The following is a 22,524-nucleotide window of genomic DNA, read 5'->3' on the forward strand; positions in this document are numbered from 1 at the left end:
GAGTATTATTCATATATTTTGAATATAATTTGTAAAGTTCATAATAAATTAGTTTTATGCAATGCATTTTTCTAAATGAAAGAAAACTTAATATATAATATAGATCAATTTTATTTTAGATATGTTAATAAACAACCAATCATTGTTTAGATTATTTACTCAAAAACCATGTATGTTTTTAAGGTGTGTGGCAAATTCTAAGCTAAAAATTAGCAAATATATTGCCTTAATCAGACAAACAATTGCTTTCCTTATTATATTTGTTTGTTATCCTAATTAAGCTTGTGTAAATGTTTTTGCTGATTTAGAATGTATCATATTTCAATTGCACAGGGACTGGGATTAGTTGGAATTACACAAAAGTATGCTTAAGTCTGTGATGTTCTCTGGCCAGCTTATCTGTTTCATGAAGATAAAAAAAATAGAATTTTTGGAATGAAAAAGCATGTGGAGGAGGCCTGTGGCGCTGGTTTAATCCTATTTTTTTTTTTTTTTTTTTTGTGGAATGCATGTGAATATTTGCCAGCCTGATTGGTTGAATGGTTAATGTATCCATCTCCAAACAACAATCTGTGGGTTTGAATCCCACAGTGGGTATGGATGTTTGTGATTGTCTATAGGTGGAAGATGAATTTCATTGCCTAGTGTGAGAGTACCTTCATGCTTATTGAAGCCTGAAATGGCCTGAAAGAGTTCCATGTTTGTCTCTAGAGTAGGGATTCCAGACTATGTAAAAAATAAATGAAAAAATACAAAAAATATATATATATAAAATTAATTTTAAAAAATTCACAAGAAGCTTCACATGATAAAGGTCAGGGCAAGGTGAGTGCCTCAATTTCTCTCTTCAATTCAGAAAGAGCATCCTGTGACCTGTTCTTGCAAGTTTTTAGAGATTTGTCAAGAAAATCAGAGAGAAGTGCTGGAATCCATTGTCACCGGGGATGAAACCACGGTCCTTTTTTATGATCCTCTTTCTGAAAGGGAATTTATGGAGTGATGCAAACCAGGTGAAGCACTGCTGAGAAAAACCAAGGTCACTCAGTCCACCAAGAAGATCATGGCAACAATCTTTTGGGATTGGTAGAGAATTCTCTTCATTGACTTCAAGGAAAGGAATACCACCATGAATGCAGAATATTATGCTTCACTCCCACACAAGCTGCACGGCAGCATAAAGGAAGAGATGAGGAATGCCGAGTCATGGTATTTGCCTGCTTCACAACAATGCTCCAATCCATACGGATATTGTTGCAAAGGCTGTAGTGAAGGAGTGTGGCTTCCAGGAGATTGGACATCCACCCTACAGCCCAGATCTAGCATCCAGTGAATTACTACCTCTTCTCAAAACTGAAGAAAGACCTTCAAGGAAGAAAATTTGCAGACAAAATACAGACTATTTTTTAAAGGGCATAGAAATCTTAATTCAAAGATGTGAACAGTGTGTTAAAGTAAAGGAAGATTATGTTAAAAAGTGACACAGTTGTTTTCTTCCTATCACCTCTAAAAGTTAGTCAGGCCAGAAACTTATGGAACCACCCTCATATTATAGGTTTATATGAGTGGGTGAGAGTCACATAAAAAAAGTGAATAAGATAGCAGCAAACTTGATTTTAAATAGCACAGATATTTAGATTTCTAACCATCAAATTTCTAATGTTATCTTAGTAATAGAAATAAAAATAATGCTTAATACCATCTATTCCTTTATATGTTCTCCTATATAAGATTAAAGTTTGTCAAATATACTGATCCAATTTGAAAAAACAACTGCTTTCCAAAATTTCTAGTTTCCTACACTGCAGTACCATCAATTTTAACTACAGCAAACATTATAATGAATTCTATCATTATAACAAACTTCTAACCAAAGTTCCAGAGCATCAATATACTATTCTATAGGAAATTTACTATAATACAACTTCTATAGCACTATATTCACTATAGCACAACTGCAGTTTTCAGCCATTCCTTTCATTGCTACTTAATATAGTATTCATTGACTATTACAGAAAAGAAGAGTATCCTGTCATTACATAAATTTTAAATGATTGATTAAAATGAATTAGAAATTAATTGTCCTTACAGATTTTCTAACTTCATTAGTGCCAGTTCAACACCTAATAATTCTCAGCAATTATCATTTTCCTGATTATTATTTTCATCAACTGTCTTTCCTTCTCATGACTTGAATCATGTTTTCTATAAAAAAACTAGAGAAATCCAGGTTTATCTATCAGTATAGTGGGACATTAAGGCACCACTGTAAGTTCCTAGTCTATTAAGAATCTTCTCTTTTGCCTTAGGTTTTTAGACATGTTGAAAAAATATTAGCATAATTTTTCTACCATTTTCTTAGTCTTCTAGGTCTTTTAGCACTTGGCTTACCCTTTTTCTATTTATTCTCTTCTTTAGCATTCTGTTAACATGGTTTTTTCCATACCTTTTTCCTTTCTGTTATCCGTTCATTTATTAAAACACATTTTTTATATGTGTATTCATTTCTACTTAATCTAATTTTGTTTTTTCCAGAATATTCCTTAATGTTTTAATTTTTGTAGTAGTGTCTAATTGTTTAATATTAACTGTTTCCACCTTTATTTCGGATGCATAAATTCAAAATGGTCTTATTATACTTTATATACTTGTGTTGGTTACAATATTAAATTCATATAATTCTATATTGTTATTATATTATCTGGAAACCTCCAGGAAGTCAGAGACTCATTAAGAGAAGCTACATATCAACCACATCAGCATGTCACCTTTTCCTAAATTCATCCATACCACTTGCACTTACTATCTCCAAAGGCAAGCCATTCCAATCACACACCATTCTACAAATGAAAAACCTACCACTACCTCATTCTTTCATAGATGCTCTATTATCCTTTCCCCACCCATCATAAAATGAAAGGGTTATATATGTACCTTATATGATTCACAAGTTTGTATGTTTCTATCATATTAATTCTCTTTCCCTTGGTTGCTACTGTTTAGAGTCCACACATTTCTTAATCTGTTCTCATAATCTACAATTCAGAATCCTGATATCATCTTCAAGACTTTCCTTTGCATCCTCTTCACTGTGCCTTCAGAAACCAGTACAGTAACGAGTAATCTGCACATAACAGTTGAGGTGAGAGAGCATATTAATTAAGGCCTTGTAAAGTAGCAAAATAACTTCTTTATCCTGACATATTAGTGTTCATTTCAACACTGAATTGTATCTGCAATCTTCGTTATATAACCCTTGAATTTTAGTTTACTGTCTATCAAAGCTCTATTCCTTGCCTGATCAGTTTCTTTTACCACTCTGCTTACTGAAGGCTTGGAGCATAAAGTATTTCACTTGGTTAGACTATAAATTAAAGATGCCAAGAAATTATATTCTTAGTTTAATCCTTTATCCAAATGTAAGCAAACAGTTTGCATGCAAAGTATCTTCACAACTAAGCTACTTGTATATATGGAGACTAATGACTTCACATCAATTGCCTGAGTATCCCATAATGCAAAGCATACCCTCTTTTTGGATATGTATACTGCAATGCATTATGGGAAGGGTCACTATCCAGATGAATTTTGACCTTTATTGAGGTATGTTAAAGTGCAGGGATATCTCTCCTACTACCTTGACACACTTCTTTGAAAAACCGAGGCTTAGATAAAGGATAAAAATTTAAAGTGGAATGAGAAATGAATGTTTACATTATTACATTACATTGTTTCAGTGATGCATTTGAGTGATCTACAAGATCACTGTTGAAGTAATGTAGAAGTCATATATTTCTCATATGCAAGTAGTGAAAAGGTGTATCACCTTATTATTAAAATACTCTGGATCAGAGATAAATGTCAAAAGTTTTTTTACTTGGTTAGACTACATTAAAGATGCCAAGAAATTATATTCTTGGTTTAATCCTTTGTGCAAGTGTTTGTACATTTGCACAAATGCTTAAACTTGCACTTATGCATGAAGCATCTTCACAACTAGGCTACTTGTTTAGAGGCTAATGACTTCACATTAAAGTGAAGTGTGTTTGTAAACAAAACCAGTGTCAGTCCATACACCAAGATTCAGGAGGATAAGCAAAAGATCCAAGCATCTAAAATTAAAGATGCCAAGAATATAATTTCTTTGCATCTTTAATTTTAGAGGCTTTTACCAGTTTGAAAAAGTTCAGCATTTGGATCCCAGAACACGATTCTCAGATTATCTAACACTTAACTTATCCAAGATGTGCTCTGAGATATCTTCTTTGTATTGATAAAACAAACAAACAATAACTGAAAATTGCTAGTTCATTACCATTTTCTTCATTTGTACATTTATTATCTTCCTTTTGGTATTTCAGAATACCTTCAGTAATGGTTCCCAAAACACTAAGCACAACAAAAGATCCAAGAATACATCTGAAATATAAAAGAAACAAAGTAATTCTAAAGCAAGAGACAGACAGACAGAGAGAGAGAGAGAGAGAGAGAGAGAGAGAGAGAAAGAAAGAAAGAAACAGATGAAGGTATTATAAAATAGCAACTTCTAATAAAAATGGGTAAATTTAAATATATAAAATATTTTTCCAAAAAACACGAAGTAATCTCTTAAAATGAATGAAGCATTATGAAACATTTCGATTCATGAAAATTCATTCAATAAGCATGTAGGAAAATATCGATATGTATTTCTGACATGCTTATTTAATAAAACTGTCAAGCAATATTAGCACTGTACTATTTCAAACTGATGTCAGAAATATTTTCAATGATTTTTTTAGCATGAAGTTATTGAAGCAGTTGCTACTGGTTAAACTAAAGATGCAAGATAATTATATTCTTGTTTAATCCATTATCCAAGTGTAAGCAAACAAAGTTTATGTGTGAAGTATCGTCACAACTAGGGCACTTGTATAGAGGCTAATGACTTCATATTAATGTGAAGGGCATTTGAAAAAAACAGTGTCAGTCCATACACTAAGGTAGGAGTTACATGGTTGAGCAGCATTATTAAGCAAGATTTACAGAAAAAGTTGTAGAGAGAATATAAACCAAAAGGTGATCAGCAAGCTAATGAGCAGTACAACATGCAGGCAAGAAGGGTGTACTATGAAGGGTGACCACACACATGGTCAGTCAAAGGAAAGCCAAAGCTAATTACAAAACTTAAGGATGAACATTATTTCTGAAGATTACAACTGCATATTCAGATGAATAAGCATATAGCAATTTGTATAACTGACAATTTTGAGTAGAAAATGGGTACACATTCAAATTTTTGAATTGCATGCAAAGGAGTGATGTGATAGCTCTCAACAGGATAAAAGGCAAAAGGCTGAGATAAGCGAATTGTGTTTGAAGGAAGCTCTTTTCATGAAGGAATAAAGTTGCAAACTTGGATGTCTTGTAATGTCTCAAATACATCATCTATATGATTTCGTGCAGGGAAGAATTACTGGGAATCTTGAAGAAGGCTGCAATATTACTGATATTAAAGAGTTTGGAATCTCACAAGTTGTTGCATCCAGGCTCTGGGCAGTGTTTCAAACCAATGGAATGTGTTCCAGATGTTTGCAAAGAGGTCACTCTCACTCTTACATGGAGCATGAAGACAGACTTTTGGTTATAACAGCAAAACATAATCAACACACCGTGGAAAGTCGATTTGCAAGTTAGCTCTATTCAAGCACAGGTGCTGGAGTCATGGTGTGGGAAGGCATTATGCTTAATAGACACATTGAAACGTGGCAAGATGTCTGTGACAAGTAGGCCTACACATGCCCGAAGACCTGTAGTCTATGTTCCTGTTATCCACGGCTCATCATAGAACATGTTTTCAGTGGTGTTGCATCTATAAAAATTGGAAAAAACACCAATGGGTTAATGTACTACAGATGAGGGTTGTTTAAGTCTTTCCCCTGATGATAGATGATGCTTGATCTGGTGTGAAAGTGGTACTGCTTACCATCGCAAGAATGTTCTTAAAAATGATACTTGAAAATATGGAAGTGCTGGGATCATGGCATGAGGAGGAATTATGCTTAATGGATGCACAGAGCTATAAGTGCTGGAAAAAGGAACTATGACTGGTTAACAATATTGCAATCAAGTTCTTCAGTGTCATAAATTAAAGATACCAAGAAATTATATACTTGGTTAAATCCAACAACTGTCTTCAATGATCTTCTTCTTCTTCAATGAACAACTATCTCCAATGTCATGTTCGATTGTTTCGTGGTGCCATACGTGAAGAATTAATATTTATGGATGACAGTGGCATACCACTAGCAGTGGAGATACTTCTGGAGACTGAAGATATTAATTAAATCGAGTAGCCAGCATGCTCCCCACATCTCAACCCCATAGAACACGTTTGGGATGCAATAGGAAGACACACATACACACAGTGCTCAGTCCTCCTTGCTCTGAAGGAGCAGTGGGCCAGTTTGCTTCAAGAACTCCTGAATCATTTGGTACTAAGCATGGTATGATGTTGTGAGAGATGCATAGCAGTTTGAGGTGGACATATTCCATACTGCCAAACAATGTCACTCCACATAGTTTTCTGTAAGCATTGTACATTAATTCATTAACTACATTCTTAAGAAATTTGTTAACTTTTGTCAAAAATGCATTGTAATTTAATTTGTCCAAGCATTCATATATTCACCTCCTATATGGACGTTTGGGCAAAGTGATCATGTCTCCTATAAGGTTCGGCTATTGCAACTCGTAAATGTCAGTGAGTGTATTCCCGTAAGCTCTCTGGAAATTCGGTCAAATTTCGTACGAAACTTTTATAGTTTCTGCATTTGGCTCTGAAATAATGCTGGATTTAATACCCACTTAATTTATATAAGAGGAGACATAAGTTGTTAAAGGGGACTGACACTGAAGACTTTTTTTCAAAACATGGCAGGAAGGGAAAAACATAGGGGTTGGAGTCCTAACACACTTTACTAAGGGTGTTAAGCACTAGATTTTTTGCTTGGAATTTGTATTAGTATATTTATAAGCCCTCACGTAGAAGTGGCATTTGCACTCTACAGTGCTTGACCACACGAAGAAAGATATAAGTTCGAGTCTAGTCGCCGAATGGAGGAACATTTTCTAAGCCTTTTTTCAATTGGTTCCCAAGTTAGTCGATCTCTGGCATGGGTAAGAGGGTTTTTTCTCTCGGAAACTCGGGTTTTTTGTCCCATAAACTCAAGAAAATCAGCCATCAAACCCACACTATTTTCAGACATTAAAAATATTGTGTTAGGGTTAGGGACCACGAGATGGCAGCACTTGTTAGCTGCCTTCTTCACTGCATACTGATTAATTAGCGATAGCCTTGGGTCAGCTATCTCTGATTGGCTACCGGTGGAGATTGAACTGCCCACTCAGTCTCCAAAAGTCAGATAAGGTTAAAACGGCTTCACCTACTCCCTATACAAGAACAAAAAGGCATTAGCTGATTTTTTTTTTGATGAGGACGAGCAATATTGCCTTGCAGGATAAATGTCTCCCTTACTGTACCCACATATAGATGAACATAGGAGTTCAGGACCTTGTCTCTATAAGTTGCAGCATTAAGGGTTCTTCTTCTGGGAAGCACATACAGTTCGGGATGAGAAGATGCCCCAAACTGCTACACTACTTCCACCATAAGTGTTCCTTTCACAGATATTAGAGGATGATATGTCCCTGGTTCACTCTAGATCAGGACATGCCTAGTATTGTTTTGTAGAGCAAACGGGGACTTGCCATAAACAATGATAACCCCTGTTGGTCTTAGGTCCAGTTGATGTAGAGCCTGACTTATTTCAAACATTCTTTCCTGTAGCAGATGGGACAGAGATATGCAGACTACTGGTCACCTAGCATAGAGACCACGTTCATGAAACCTTCTGCACACAGTGTAAGCAGATACCAATGTTCCTGGCAGCTGATGTGAACCATGGAATGACTCACATGCAAGTGTCTGGGTACCTCAGCCTGACTTTGACTTTGACCAGCCTCTAGTCTTACGATGCCTTTTCACCTGAATTCATCAGTTAAATTATGTCTTGTGGCTACAGCAAAGAAAACTGCTATCAAGAAATGTATTGTTCTCCCTCCACACACACACACACACACATAAAATGGAAAAGCACTCTAAAACAATGCTTTTATGCTGTGGCTCATTTGCATATACCGCTGACAGTGCCACTTTTTGCATAGTATATCTGACTTTCATTTTTTTTTTTGCCTTTCAAGTTATTTCAATTTTTCTCTTTGGTCCTTAATTTATGGAAATCAGTGTATCATCTCTTGCCTTGAAGATTCAGTGTTGGAGCACTCATCACCAACTCCAGCAATGCATTCCACCCATTCACCACTCGCCACAATAAAAATTTCCTTTTCATTTCCTCATTCACATTACCTTTGTGCAGTTTCCAAGCAGTACCTCTCATTCTCCCATCATCCATTACCCTATGCTAGTGTTTCCCAAACTTTCAGTATCTACATTAATATTTTAGTAACATCGACATATCCCAATTTCAGACAAAGGCAATTTGGATGAAGTTATAATAATATTTCATTCAAACACAAATAATTATAAAGGTTTTTTAAACATTTGCATTATAATAAATTACAAACACATGAAACAATTTATGTAATTATTAAATACATTTTTATACAAATCCATTACACATACAGATATGAATCCAATTTACTGTATTCGAGTTATACATTTATACAAATGTTAATACAGTTATATGAATATTTATATAATTATACGAATCCAATGTACACCCTCTATCCAAAAAGAAACTGAACTTTTCAAAAATAGAAGAAACTAGTGGCGCCACCTGTTGTATCTTTTTTGTTGTCAAAAGCGGCAACCTTCATTAGTGTTTTGCCAACTGTTTATGACATTTATTTCATTAGAAGCCGTATTATAGTGTCAAGAGTGACAGTGTGTTTTGACAAATGGTCGGAAAATGAGTTTCAAACAGAGAGCTGCAATTGACTTTTGTGTTAAACTTGGTAAAAGTTTTACCGAAATGCATCAAATGCTTTAAAAAGCATACAGTGATGAATGCTTATCCCGTACTCAAGTTTACGAGTGGTTTAAGTGATTTCAAAGTGGTTGTGAGATGCTTGAGGATGAAGAAAAACCGGGACGTCCAAAAACTGGACTGAGTGAAGTTAACATCCAAAAAGTACGTGATTTCATCAAAGAAAACCTGAAATCGTCTGTGAGATTGTTTGAAGATGAATTGGGATTCCAAAATCAACTATGCACAAACTTTTGACTGAGAGTTTGGTCCTTCGTAAATTGAATTCGCGATTTGCACCATCTCATTGTTCAAACATTGTGAGACAGTTTTTGAGCAAAAACCCAAGTTTGTGTGTCGGATCACTCTCCGTATTCACCTGATTTAGCACCCTATGACTTCTTTCTTTTCTCTCGACTTCATTTGTCAATGAAAGGAAAGCGATATGATACCATTTAAAATGTTCAAGCAGCAGTAACCACGACTCTCAACAGTATCCCAAAAACCGATATAAAAAACTCATTTAACGAATTAATTGACCATGCCAAACACTGTATCGAAGCTGAGGGAGAGTATATTGATTGAAATAAATGATTTGAATAATTATAATTGGCCTGTTTTATTTTCTATCAAAAGTTCAATTTCTTTTTGGACAGAGGGTGTAGATATAGTAGAAACAAAAATTATGAAATTTAAATATTCAGTTTATTTTCATTCAATTTATTCAATAATCAAATATTTTAATGAGACAAATGAGCTTGTTTCCATTGGGAAGCAGTTAGTTTGATGAAATCCAGTTCTGTGTGTGTTATTTTTAGCCTTGGATAGACTATTTGAAGATAAACTTTTCATTCAGACAGTCATGCAGATGCAATGCAAATGTGTCGTCAACTGAATGCAGCCCTAATAGAGGTCAGTCTATATATGCAAAAGATGTGTTTTGTTTAAAACTTCCTTTAAATTTTTTAGTAATTGAAAAATCAATTAATCAAAAAATAATAATAATCAATTTTCTGAGTAACATTTACAACTTTGCAATGTGTTCCCTGAACTTCAGTTCCCTCTCCACCATTATTATTATTATTATTATTATTACTTGAAACTTCCAGGAAGTCAAAGACTCATCAAGGGAGGTTATACATCACCCAAACCAGCTGTCATACTTTCTCTTACACTTATTCACACTAGATACACTCGCAACTTCAACAGGCAAAATGTTCACCTCAATCACTTCTCTGAGAGAGAGAAAAATCTAGCTCTTGCTCCCTTTTTAACTGCAAACAAGCTTAACTTCCATGGAAGTCCTCATGTTCTATTTTCACCTTCCATATAATGAAAATTTCATCATATAACACCCATTCACAAATTTATAGGCCTCTATCATATCATCCCTATTTCTCCTGTTTCACTCTCCTACCATATTTGTTCTTTGAACTCTATGGATACATTCAGATGCTGCCTCATTCAAACACTTTTTCTTATGCTTTCACTCTTTCATATCCTGCTTTCTCTCCCCTTGAATCTCCTTCTCCTTTCTCCAACCACTCAATGTCTTGTTTTGTTCTCTGGAGAACTCAACATAAGTGCAATATCTTTTCCATTACCATCGGGTCATTCTCTTCATTTTCCACCACTTCGTTCTTATAGTTGCTCATACCGCTTGTAACACCAATTGCCAATCAATTTATCATGCATTTCTTCTTTCAAATCACTGATACATTCTTCTTACTCTCTTCACACTTCTGACATTCATTGACAAAATACTTACAACAAACATGCTTTTCAGTTTCATTCTCCTTTCATAATTCTTTCCTTCTACAAAGTGCATAAATAATATAATGCAAATTACTCATGAATTTGACAATGCACTCCCAACTATTGCAACAACTAAGGCACCAGGCAAAAATAGAATACCTCAAACTAATTAAGGAAGCGAGTAAACAGGTAAAAGATAAGGTATACTAACTGATTGCTGATATTTTTGAAAAAAAGGCATTTGGCTGGAAGACTTTTTACACTCTCTGATGGTACTCGTCCCTAAAAAGACTAGATCAATATAATGTACCCACTAAGAACAATAAGCTTAGTAAGTCATATGTGAAAAATACTTCTAAAAATAATAAAAGACCAACTGGAATCAACATTGGAAACCTACCTTGAAGAAAACCAATTTGGTTTCAGAAAAGAAAGAGGAACCTGGGACGCAGTTCTGGCATTAAGGCATCTCGGTGCATATATGACAGAATAAGCATGACACCTGTATAGACTACAAAAAAAGCATCTGACATGGTCTTGTGGCATAAACTCTTCCCATTGCTGAGAGAGTTTGGAGTAGAAAAACAATAAAGTTGATCTGGCAGCTGTATAAACACCAAACTGCAGTAGTGTTTCTACAAGAGGGATGATCAGAACCAGCTAAAATTTAGGTGTAAGACCAGGACTACTCTCCCCAATCCTTTTTAACATTTTTGTAGACAAAATGATGAGGGAAGCTTTAAATAAAGAGTATGGAATTGTGATAAATGGCAAAAGAGTAAATGTGATTAAATTTGCAGATGACCAAGCAATAATAGCAGGTTGCTCTAAGTGACTGGAGAAAATGCTGAAAGGCATAAATAACGAGACATCCAAATATAGCATGAGAATAAACTTTGTAAAAACAAAGGCAATGATAATAGGAAAGAAATCCCCATACTGTGAACATCAGAATAGGAGATAAACCCATTAAACAAGTAACTTCCTTTCAATACTTGGGACAATTGATCATAGAAGATGAAAATTTGCACAAAAGAAGTGAAATCAAGAATTGCATAGGCAAAAAAAAAAGCATTTCACGATAAATACCACATACTCACATGAAAGCAAATTGACATCAAACTAAGAAAAAGACCAGGAAAGACCTTTGTCTGGCAGGTCACATTATATGCATCAGAAATCTGGACACTCCTAGACTCATTCGAGATGTGCTGGAGACGATTAATGAAAGTGAGTTGGAAAGAAAAGAAAAGCAATGCCAAATTCCCATGAAGTTGGATAAGAAAGAAGTATATTGGAGACCATAAAGAAGAGGAGACTCAAGTGGATAGGATACCTACTAAAGCATAACAATTTCCATAAAACATAATAGAAAGGAAAATCCTTGGTAAAAGAACAAGGTAAGACCAAGAATGAACTTCATCAAACAATTATGTGAAGATTTGGGAACAAGAAGATATGAAGAGAATTGCTGAAGAGAGAAACAATGGCAGGAACAGTGTGCTGCAGCCAACCAGTCCATTGGACTGAAGGACCACATGATGAATGTTTATGAATTGAGTAATTCCTATATCTGGAGAAAACTTCAACATATAATTAATGTATTTCCTGCATGTATATTTAAGAATTTGTATTTTGCCACTTACATTACACTTAACTGTTCCTTCGTAACAGAAACACTTCCTTTTACTTCACAGTGATCCAACTTTGCAGAAAGGCCAATAAGCTCACCTCCTAAATAAGTTAAATTTAAAAAAAAGCTAAAATTAATAAATAAAATTAGAAATTAAAAGCAAGTTTTTCATTATTCATATGCCACACACGGAATTCTTTTAATTCTAATATCTGCTGATATGCAATTTTTAATATAATTCAATATTCTTAAGGATATTATTTTAAATTAGGACATCAGATACTTTAAGAATTATTAAACTTCTTACAAAGGATGCTTTGTAAGATGTGAACTTTAAACCAAGGTAGTATGGAAATTACAGAAATAAAAACAAGTTTTGAGTAATAACTGGTTTAACCCACTAGTCTTTACACATCCTGAAACTAGAACTAAATTCTTACTTAGGGGGAAAAAAAAAAAAAAAAAAACCAATCGTAAATAAGTAAGAAAAGAAATATTAAAATACTTTGATGTTTACAATTAAGGTATAAACTGGGCTGCTTTGACTATCTGGTATTATTATTATATTATATTGTACTTTACAAAAAAATGATATTCTTGTTTTCATCCATATTTTACCCTGGTTTACACCATGTTAATGAAAGTTTGTATGTGAAATATCATCTTGACCAGTTACTTGCATAATGAGAGGAATTACTGCATTACAAGCTGCCTTATGTATCTCAGAATGCAAAATATATACTTAGGTTTCATCAGTGGAGAACTTTAAAATGGGAAAAAGCTGACTAACTGATAGAATAATTTATATTTTTTCTATGTAAGAAGCAAGCTATTCTATTATTTGTAGTATTCTTTATATATACACTTTCCCACTGAGTTGGATAGTATATCATACTTGATAAGAAATTATACATTCTTGTTTACATCTCTATTTTACATTTGCATAAGTAAACAATAAAATGTCTCCAAGCAAGCATGCTTCATACTTCAGTTGCTGCCTGCATATGCAGGAGGATGATTACAATAACATAATTTCTTATCTAAATAACTTTCAATAGAATTTTATTCAAAAACTTCAATATATTTCATCCAATATTAGGTGGACATCATCAAGAAGACATACTGTTAACTACATTCAAAACATGAATCATAATAATTAGTCATAAATCGTGTGTATATTAGCTCATGTATTGGTCACAGCTGAAGTATACAATATTACACTATTAGAGTTCAAAGTAACAGCTGTATAAAGTTACATAGATAAAAAAAATAATTTAAAATAATTATTAATTAAAAATAAAAAAATTATGAGCAATTAACAGTCATCATTTCCCAAAACTTGGATATTATTATTATTATTATTACGTGACACCTCCAGGGAGTCCAAAGACTCATCGAGGGAGGGCATCTACTCTACAACTCTGTCTCCACCACTCAATCCACCAACTACAACGAACCACATACCAACTACCACCACTAGTATTTTCATAGACAATCACAAACATCCATGCCCACAGCAGGATTCAAACCCTTTATTTTTCCTTTAGAATTTATCCTTTACAAACCTGTGCTGTCACTATAGAATATTGTATCCTATCCACCCACACTGTTGGATTTTACCTTTAACCAACTTTGCCAATACTTTAACCACCACTCCTGATATATTAATTGGTCTGTAGTTTGCTACGTCTGTCTTGGAGCTTTATGTAATGTAACTATCTTATCTTCTTTCCACTCCATTGAAACCTTGCCAGAGCTGAGACTTAGATTGACCAACTTCATCAGAGGCAATGCCAATTCTCTTTCACATAACACACAGGTTGACATGTCATCCAGTCCCACTGCTGTATTCACAATGAAGTTTTCAATATGCTGAACACTCCTATTCATCTACCACAATTTTGACGTGCATCTCTGTCACATCTGCAACTTCAGAATCTCTACCTTGATGTTGCAAATTTGCAAAATGATTGCTCAGCAAGTCATATTTCTTTTGTCTCTGTCACCTTTTTGCCATTAATATTCATTAAAGTTATCCTACCATAATCATTTTTCTTCTTACTTGCTATATAACAAAATAGCTCTTTTGGATTTATTTTGACCTACCTAGCTAATTTTCTCACATAATCTGATTTGGCCTTTCTTACCATACTAAGTCCCCCTTCTTGCCTGTGCTCTGTACTGCTCATCACCTTTTCCTTCATATTCCGTGCAGTTTTTTTTTTTTTTCTCTCTCTCCAGCTCTTGCTTTATATCTCTACTCATCTACTTAATCTTTCTGGATATTGTAGTTAATTCCATTTGTAGGTCATTCTTATCTGTTGTGTACTGTATAGCTCTTTTCTTGAGCATATGGATAATGCTAAGTTTCTGAGCTATATGATGAGATGAGTTGAAATGGAGGTAACATCCAGTATTTTGTAGGTTTTCTATAAACAGATAGGTTGATACTATTATTGGTTTGTTTCTTTATTAGGATGTCAAGGAATGGCAGTTTTCCATTTTTTTCAATTTCTAATGTGAATTTGATGGTATGGTGGAAACTATTAGACAACTTGTTCCCAAGAAACATCACTACTTTGTTCAATCACTGTTTAACTTCTATTTTATTTGGCAAAAAATTGTCTACAAACAACTCACTGGATTAGCCATGGGTAGCCCCCTCTCCCCTCCTTGTGCTGACTTATTCATGGAAGATCTAGAAGAAAAAATCTTATCCCAGATCATTCCAAAACCGAAAATTTGGTAGATATGTGGATGATATCTTTCTCATTTATGATCATACAAAAGAAGAACTAATGGATTACCTTAACCAAATCAATAATTTCCACCATACCAACAAATTCACATTAGAAATTGAAAAAGATGGAAAACTGCCATTCCTTGACATCCTAATAAAGAAACAAACCAATAATAGTATCAACCTATCTGTTTCTAGAAAACCTACAAATACTGGACGTTACCTCCATTTCGACTTGTCTCATCATATAGCTCAGAAACTTAGCATTATCCATATGCTCAAGAAAAGAGATATACAGTACACAACAGATAAGAATGACCTACAAATGGAATTAACTACAATATCCAGAGAACTATCTTTAAATGGTTATCCAAAAAGACTCTACAACAAGATTCTCTTGACTGATATACCACATAGACAACATGATGACGTCCAGTACATCAGTACTATTACTATTCCATTTGTCAGCAGCATTTCCAAAAAATTAGCTAACCTTCTAAAACTACATAATATCAGAGTAGCATTCAAGCTAATCAACACTATTTGGAAATTTTTAAGATCGCCGAAAGATCCTCATCCATTCTACAAGTACTCTGGAGTATATAATATACCTTGCTCATGTGGTATTAGTTATGTAGGTCAGAACTCTAGAAGCTTTGAAACGAGAAAGAAAGAACACATAGGATATGTCAAAAACAACAGACAAGACATTTCAGTCCTTTCTTGCCACTTTGCCTCTACTAACCATCACATTGAGTGGGATAAGAGCCTTATGCCCTATATAGAAGATAACTACCATTCAAGAACCTTCAAGGAAGCAGCTACAGTTGCCCGTAAAACTGAAAACCTAAACAAGAATCAAGGTCTAGCCTTACCAGAAATTTGGAAAGCTTTAATCAGATCATTAAACATCAAAGAAATGAACTTTCATGACAATTACATCATGAGCCATAACGAATAAATCACGTTCACGAGACACGCGCATTGCCTCGTTCAATACTAATTTTTTGTATGAATTAGAACCATTAGTTATAACCTAGTCTGTTACCTTCATATAGCTTACTCGTTTGTATTCCCTGAAGATGCCAATAGAAAAAAATTGGCAAAACATGTAGGATAATAAAATAAAGCTACTTGACGAACATTATATAAAAAAAGTGTAATAGTCTTATAAAGGTTATCTTCCATTAAACTGAAAATTCAACATGACCTTTGGATTATGAATTATTATGGTATCCATAATAATTCTCTAGGAAATGAAGTAATTCTGACTCAGAGTGGGACCAGACTGCAAATATATGATCAACAAAACATAACCATATACGAGGCTAAGGAAAAAGTGTCAAAGAATTCTTTTTCTATACTCCATAAAATAATCAGCTAAGGTTGCTGAAATAGGACTGTCCATTACTGTTCCTTTTATTTGTTTGAATAACTTATTATGTCATATAAAACAGCCTGCATTGATGGCGAATTTAAATAGGTTAACAATGCCTTCTGGGAAATCAAACTGTAAGAACTGAGTCTCTTATATTAGTAAATAGGGAGATCACATAAAAAGAAATTGCAATCCCATTATTAGACAAATATAGATATTTTATTTTCTCTTTAAAGTCAAGACTGTTTCTGATATAAGAGCCAGTGTGACCAGTGAGATTCCGAAGATGGCGAGAGAGATGTTTTACAAGGCAGTAAGTGTGAGAGCCAATACAGTCCACTGCTGGATGCGTTGTAGTGGATTGCCATCTTTATATATTTTAGGAAGACCATAAAGATGATGCAGATGGGCATGATGAATTCTTAACCTCTCAACAGTAGTGGTATCCAATGATTGTACATTGTCCAGTAATTTATTTAATTTATTGTTATTGATTTGTCTTTTTATTGAATCCCTGCTGATAACAGTGTAGGTTGACTTATTTATTAATAAGATATTAATTTTATGACTATACTCAATGGTATTCATGACAACGGTGGGATTACTTATGTCAGCCTTCTTGGTGACAATATTGGGATTCTGGCATAGGAAGTGAAGAACTTGTACTTCTGAGAAGGGTATATTTAAAGGAGGTGGTTTTTCTTTGTATAGAAATTTGGGCAATATCATCATCATCAAATTCCTGACATGTATCCCCAAGGGATGTACAGGATATGATAGTACTACATGAAACTTACACCATTACTAACTTCCCATCTACAATTTTCCTCCAAATCGATCGGTTACCTGTCAAGTATTCCAACATTATCAGATCTTATATTTCTATCTTCTAAGGCACTTTTTTTTCTGTATCAATCCACCTATATCTTGGTCTTCCTCTGGGACAATATCAAAATGAAATTTATTTGCTTCATCTGTGCATAATTCTCTGATAACTTTTCCCACATTTACCATGATTTATAAGAAAGGTATATGTTGAGAAGACAAGACAAAATCTGAACCTTTCGACAAAACATTTAGTTCATTTGTTAGTGGTCTATTGGTTAAATTTATAACCCAACTGTTATGGTTAGACACAGTTATAATGTTAATACTGTGGTGGTTTCTTCCTTACAAATTTATCAATGAGATTATTATTCCATGCCATAATAAATTGTTCACACAAATAATAGCAGAAGCAGCAAGAGATTAGCAGGCCCGAGAAGAGAAAGAAGGAGGCAGTCTGAAGTAGTAATAAACACCAGCTGAACAAAAAAGAAAAATAAGTTCAGGAGAAAATTATTTATGGAGAATCAATCATCAGAGGAGAACTTAATGAAAGCGTGACAAAATCATATTTTGTGGCACAAAAATTCGTGATATAGTTACACAATCCAGATGCAAAATGGTCAGGTGAAGGAACTGATTGTCTTGGTTGGCACAAATGATTTCAGAGGTGAGAAGTACTCTATGAGGGATGATGTAAAGGAGTTGTTAGAAGAGGGAAAAACTGAAAAGCGAGAAGGTGAAGACTATAAGTCTCCTGCCATGCTATGATAGAGGCGAACTGAGGAGGAGGGTGCTTATAGTTAATAATTCAATACATAGATTATGCAGAAGGAATGATGTAGGATTTGTGGATCTGTGGTCTGTGATACTGGAAAGAAGGATTTGTAGAAAGCTGATGGACTGCATCGAAATGGTTTTGGTGTTAGGTATCTAGAAAGAGAGAGAGAGAGCTTTGTTCACCGAGTATGCTGAAGCACAAATTCAGGAAAACTTAAGAAATTGAGGTGGAAGCAGATGAGTTTGTGTGAAGGTACCAATGAGGAGAATGCGTGTCAGAATGAGAAAGGGCAGAATTTGGTCTCTCAAGCAAAAATAATGAACAGGGTCATCAATTCAAGAAGTAAAGGTGGATTGGGGGGCCTAAAGGGATGCTGCAGTTTCTATATACTAATGCTAGAAGTATCAGCAACAAGAGGGGAGTAATTCTGAAATCAGTTAGTGCAACATCTCAAATGTTATAGGCATTAGTGAGACTTGGCTAACAGCAGATGATGTAGTTACAGGGATAGAATGTGAAGGGTATTTTCAAGGAAGATAGAGAAGATAGGATGGGGGGGGGGGGAGTACTGCTGATGATAGCAGATGAACTGCAACAAAAAAAAAAAAAAATAGGAGATAGGCAGGAGGGTAACTGTTCATTTGAAGCAGTCTGGTGTAGATCAAGGCAAGTAAGACAAAATATATGGTTGGTCGTTGCTATAGGCCAAGGGATTCCACAGATGATATGGAAGACATGCATTGGGAATTATTATAATGGGTACAGGTCGAGTGATTATTATGGAGGACTTCAACTATGGAGATATAGACTGGAAGGAAGAAACATCACATGTAGGAAGGAAATGGAATTTATACACCTACTGAGAGATATTTAACTGAGACAGCATGTGATGGAAAGGACTAAGGGTGGGAGAGTATTGGAAATGGTCATAGGATCAGAAGAGATATCCATAACCAAAGTGGTGACATTGCCTCCAACTGGAAGAAATGACCATGCAGTCTTGACCTGGGAGATTGTAAAATATGCGGAATATTCTGAATGATATATGCACATAAACACAAGAAAGATATTTAATTAACCAAATATTTCGGTCTGGAAATAGCAGACCATCCTAAGTCTGCTATTTCCAGACCGAAATATTTGGTTAATTAAATATCTTTCTTGTGTTTACGTGCATATATCATTCAGTCTTATGTCACAAGCATCCTTAAAACAGCAAATTCTGAAGAATATTCTGTCAAGAAGGGGTATATGTGAAAGTACAAGGTATGATGATTATGACAAAATAGGAGGAAGCTTAAACCTGTGACATGGCATAAAACACTGCAGGATAAGAATATTACTAGTAGATAGGAGATAGTTAAGGGACATCTTGAGGAACTATATTAAACTATATACCTAAGGTAAGGAGTCTTAATCAGGTAGGAGTTAGACGGATGAATAATATCATTAAGCATGAGTTACAGAAGAAGAAGAAAATGCTATGGAGGTTATATAACAAGAAATGTGACCAGCAAAAGGCTCAGGCAAGAAAGGTAACCAGCGTGGGTAGAAGAGCAAAATCAGATTACGAGACGAAACTAGCCAAGTAGGCCAAATGAAATACTGAAGAAATCTTTCATTATGTAGCAAGTAAGAGAAAAAACGAACATGGAAGATTAACCTTAATGAGTGATGATGGTCACGAGGTGACAGAAGCAGATAAAATAGTTTAGATACTGAGTGACCACTTTGCAAGAGTACATCATCCAAGTGATGTTACTGCTTTAACATATGTGACAGACACTAATGTGGGAACAGAGGTGGATGAATTGGAGGTTCTTAGGATATTGCAGAATCTCAATGTAAATACAGCTGTAGGATAAGATGGGATATTGGCTTGGATTTTGTGAGAATGTGCAAGGAAACTGGCAATGCCTCTGACTAGGCTCTTTAATTTAAGTCTCAGTTCTGGTAGAGTTCCAAGGGAGTTGAAAGAGGGCAAAATAATTCACTTGCATAAAGGAGGTTCTAAGACTGCGGTAGCAAATTATATACCATCAGTATCTTAGCCATGATAGTAAAACTACTGGAAAAATTGGTCAAAAAAAGAGAATTCCAGAATGGATGGTTAAAAATATGATACTATATGAGGAATAACATGGCTTTGTAAAGGGTAGCTCATGCATTAGTAATTTACTAACTTTTTATAATAGAGTAACAACTGAGTTGGATAAAGGAAATGGCTACATGATGATTCTGCTGGATTTCACAAAGGCATTTGATAGCATAACAGAGTTCCATGTGGTATTCTGCATAACAGATTAGAATAAATGGGGATGGATATGACACTGGTTATGTGGATAAGAGGGTGGCTGTGGACATATATCAAAAAGTGGTATAAGGCAAGGTACAATCGAGGCGAAAACAGGTTACTAGTAGTATGCTGCAAGGTTCAGTGTTCAGACTACTACTGTTTATTTTTGTATGTAAATGATATAGGAAATATTCAGCTGCTTCTGATGATGCAAAATTAGGCAGAGAATTTTTGGGATTAACAGATTACAAGCCTGTGTACCATATTGATGGAACTGTACTCCAGGAAATAGATGAAGTTAGAGATTTCGTTGTGGTGATAGATAGAAAGTTAAAGTTTAGAGGTCATAATGCTAATGTAGCCCATAAGATACGTGGCTACTGAACACATTAACAAGTAGAGATAAGGAAGTTGTTACTGCTCTTTATAAGTTTTGATGGGTCCACACCTTGGCATATCAAGGGTGTGTGGACTGCAGAAGTTGGTTGATAGGAGAAAAAGAAGGGATATGATAGAGGGTCTAGAACATAGGTTCCCAAACTTTTTCGGGCCACCGCCCACTTTGCAAGACATAAATTTTGTAATGCCCCCATCATAACAGTTTTCCGCATTCAAGCCGTTTGATATTTTTGACGTAAATAGCAACTAATGATACATTACTGCTTATGCCGTTAAATTTTTTAAAAGAAGTGGCCAATATGTGCTTCATCTTGAACACAGTTATTGCTATACCGATTTTGGTGAAATGTAGCCCATATCTAAAGATTGTAAAATGTATGCTCGAATAACATTATGCACAGTTTCATACAATGGTTTAAATATGAAAATGTGGAATACAATTAAGAGATTGCATTGCATTAGTAAGAATCTTATTGTAATAATTAAAACACCATTAAATATATTACAAAATTGTTTATTTCTAACTTATAAAGTAAAAATACAAAGAAAAAATAACAAATTAATGTGAAGGATGAGCCTGGTGCATTTTTAAAAGTTTGTTAATATCGGGTTCAACTTTCGTTAAAAACAGTCATAAATCGCCACACTCAGTTATATGCAATCGGTTCCTTTTCTTAGATAGTAAATTCACTACAGCACTAAACCCACGCTCAGCCAAATAAGAAGATGGAAATGCAATTAAAAATTTCTGCACTATTTCCCATAATCCAGGGTACAGTGTCGGTATTGATTTTTGAAGCCAGAACTCTTGGTATCCAGTTTTGAATTTTATGTTTTAGTTCTATGAGTTCCACTTCTAAATTTGATGATCCTGCTGTGCTTACACGTGAGAAAGGATCTAGAACCCAATTTGGTATATTCATGTTTAGAATATCCTTGAATAGCTCATTGAAATCAGCATGGAGAACCTCCAAGTGTTGGCAGTATGTAAGTAAATCTTCCTTTTTGAGAGACGCTGCTGATAAATTTGAAAAGTGGCTATATTCCCCTCGGCCCATATTCCGCTTGAACAGAAGAAGTTTCTCTACAAAAGCGGCAATAGCATTTTTTGTTTTAATTCAATTCATCACCTTGTAGTTGTAGATTGACTTCATTAAATATTTTACAGAGGTCTGTCAAATAAGTGATGTCATTTTTGGATGTAATCAGGTTGGCCTGCAATTTGTCGTCGCTGTTTTCTAGGAACTCTAGTACTGAATCAAACAAATTGTAAAATCGATTCAGACAAACACCTTTTGAAAGCCAGCGAACTTCTGTGTGAAGCAGCAAACGATTGAAATCTTCATTGTTTTCACTACAAATTTGGCTAAACAATCTGTCACTCAATGAATTGCTTCTAATCTTGTTGACTACTCTAATAACGTAATGGAGAGACGTGTGCAGGTGTTCACTTAAATTTTTCGCAACCAAATGCTGACGATGAAGAACACAATGTATAGCGAGTACATTTGGTACTGCTTGTTTCAAATGGGCTATGAAACCCTTGTGGCACCCTGTCTTTGCTGGAGCACCATCAGTAGCAGCAGACAAAATATTACGAATAGGAATGTCTTTCTCTTGAAAAAACTTATTCATGATATCAAACATAGATTCTCCCTTTGTATACGCTTCCAAGTTTTTAGCAAATAATATTT

General features: G+C 34.7%; 1 protein-coding gene across 3 annotated transcripts in view; it reads right to left on the minus strand.

The window, feature by feature from the left end:
* Positions 1–22,524, minus strand: part of LOC150098036 (nose resistant to fluoxetine protein 6-like) — a 202,238-nt gene that overhangs the window by 121,988 nt on the left and 57,726 nt on the right. For all 3 annotated transcript variants that reach the window (XR_016549590.1, XM_090406345.1, XM_090406346.1), the window contains exons 4-5: positions 12,425–12,512; positions 4,313–4,416 (exon numbers count right to left, since the gene is read on the minus strand). Coding sequence is in view for 2 of the 3 variants with exons in the window: in XM_090406345.1 (XP_090262471.1) it covers positions 4,313–4,416; positions 12,425–12,512 (192 nt within the window). In the remaining variant the exon portion in view is untranslated. The remainder of the gene's footprint in view (positions 1–4,312; positions 4,417–12,424; positions 12,513–22,524) is intronic.

The sequence above is a fragment of the Typopeltis vanoorti genome, chromosome 16 (assembly GCF_054136105.1).
Source record: "Typopeltis vanoorti isolate ZY-2024b chromosome 16, IOZ_Tvanoo_1.0, whole genome shotgun sequence".
NCBI classification, from domain to species: domain Eukaryota; kingdom Metazoa; phylum Arthropoda; class Arachnida; order Uropygi; family Thelyphonidae; genus Typopeltis; species Typopeltis vanoorti.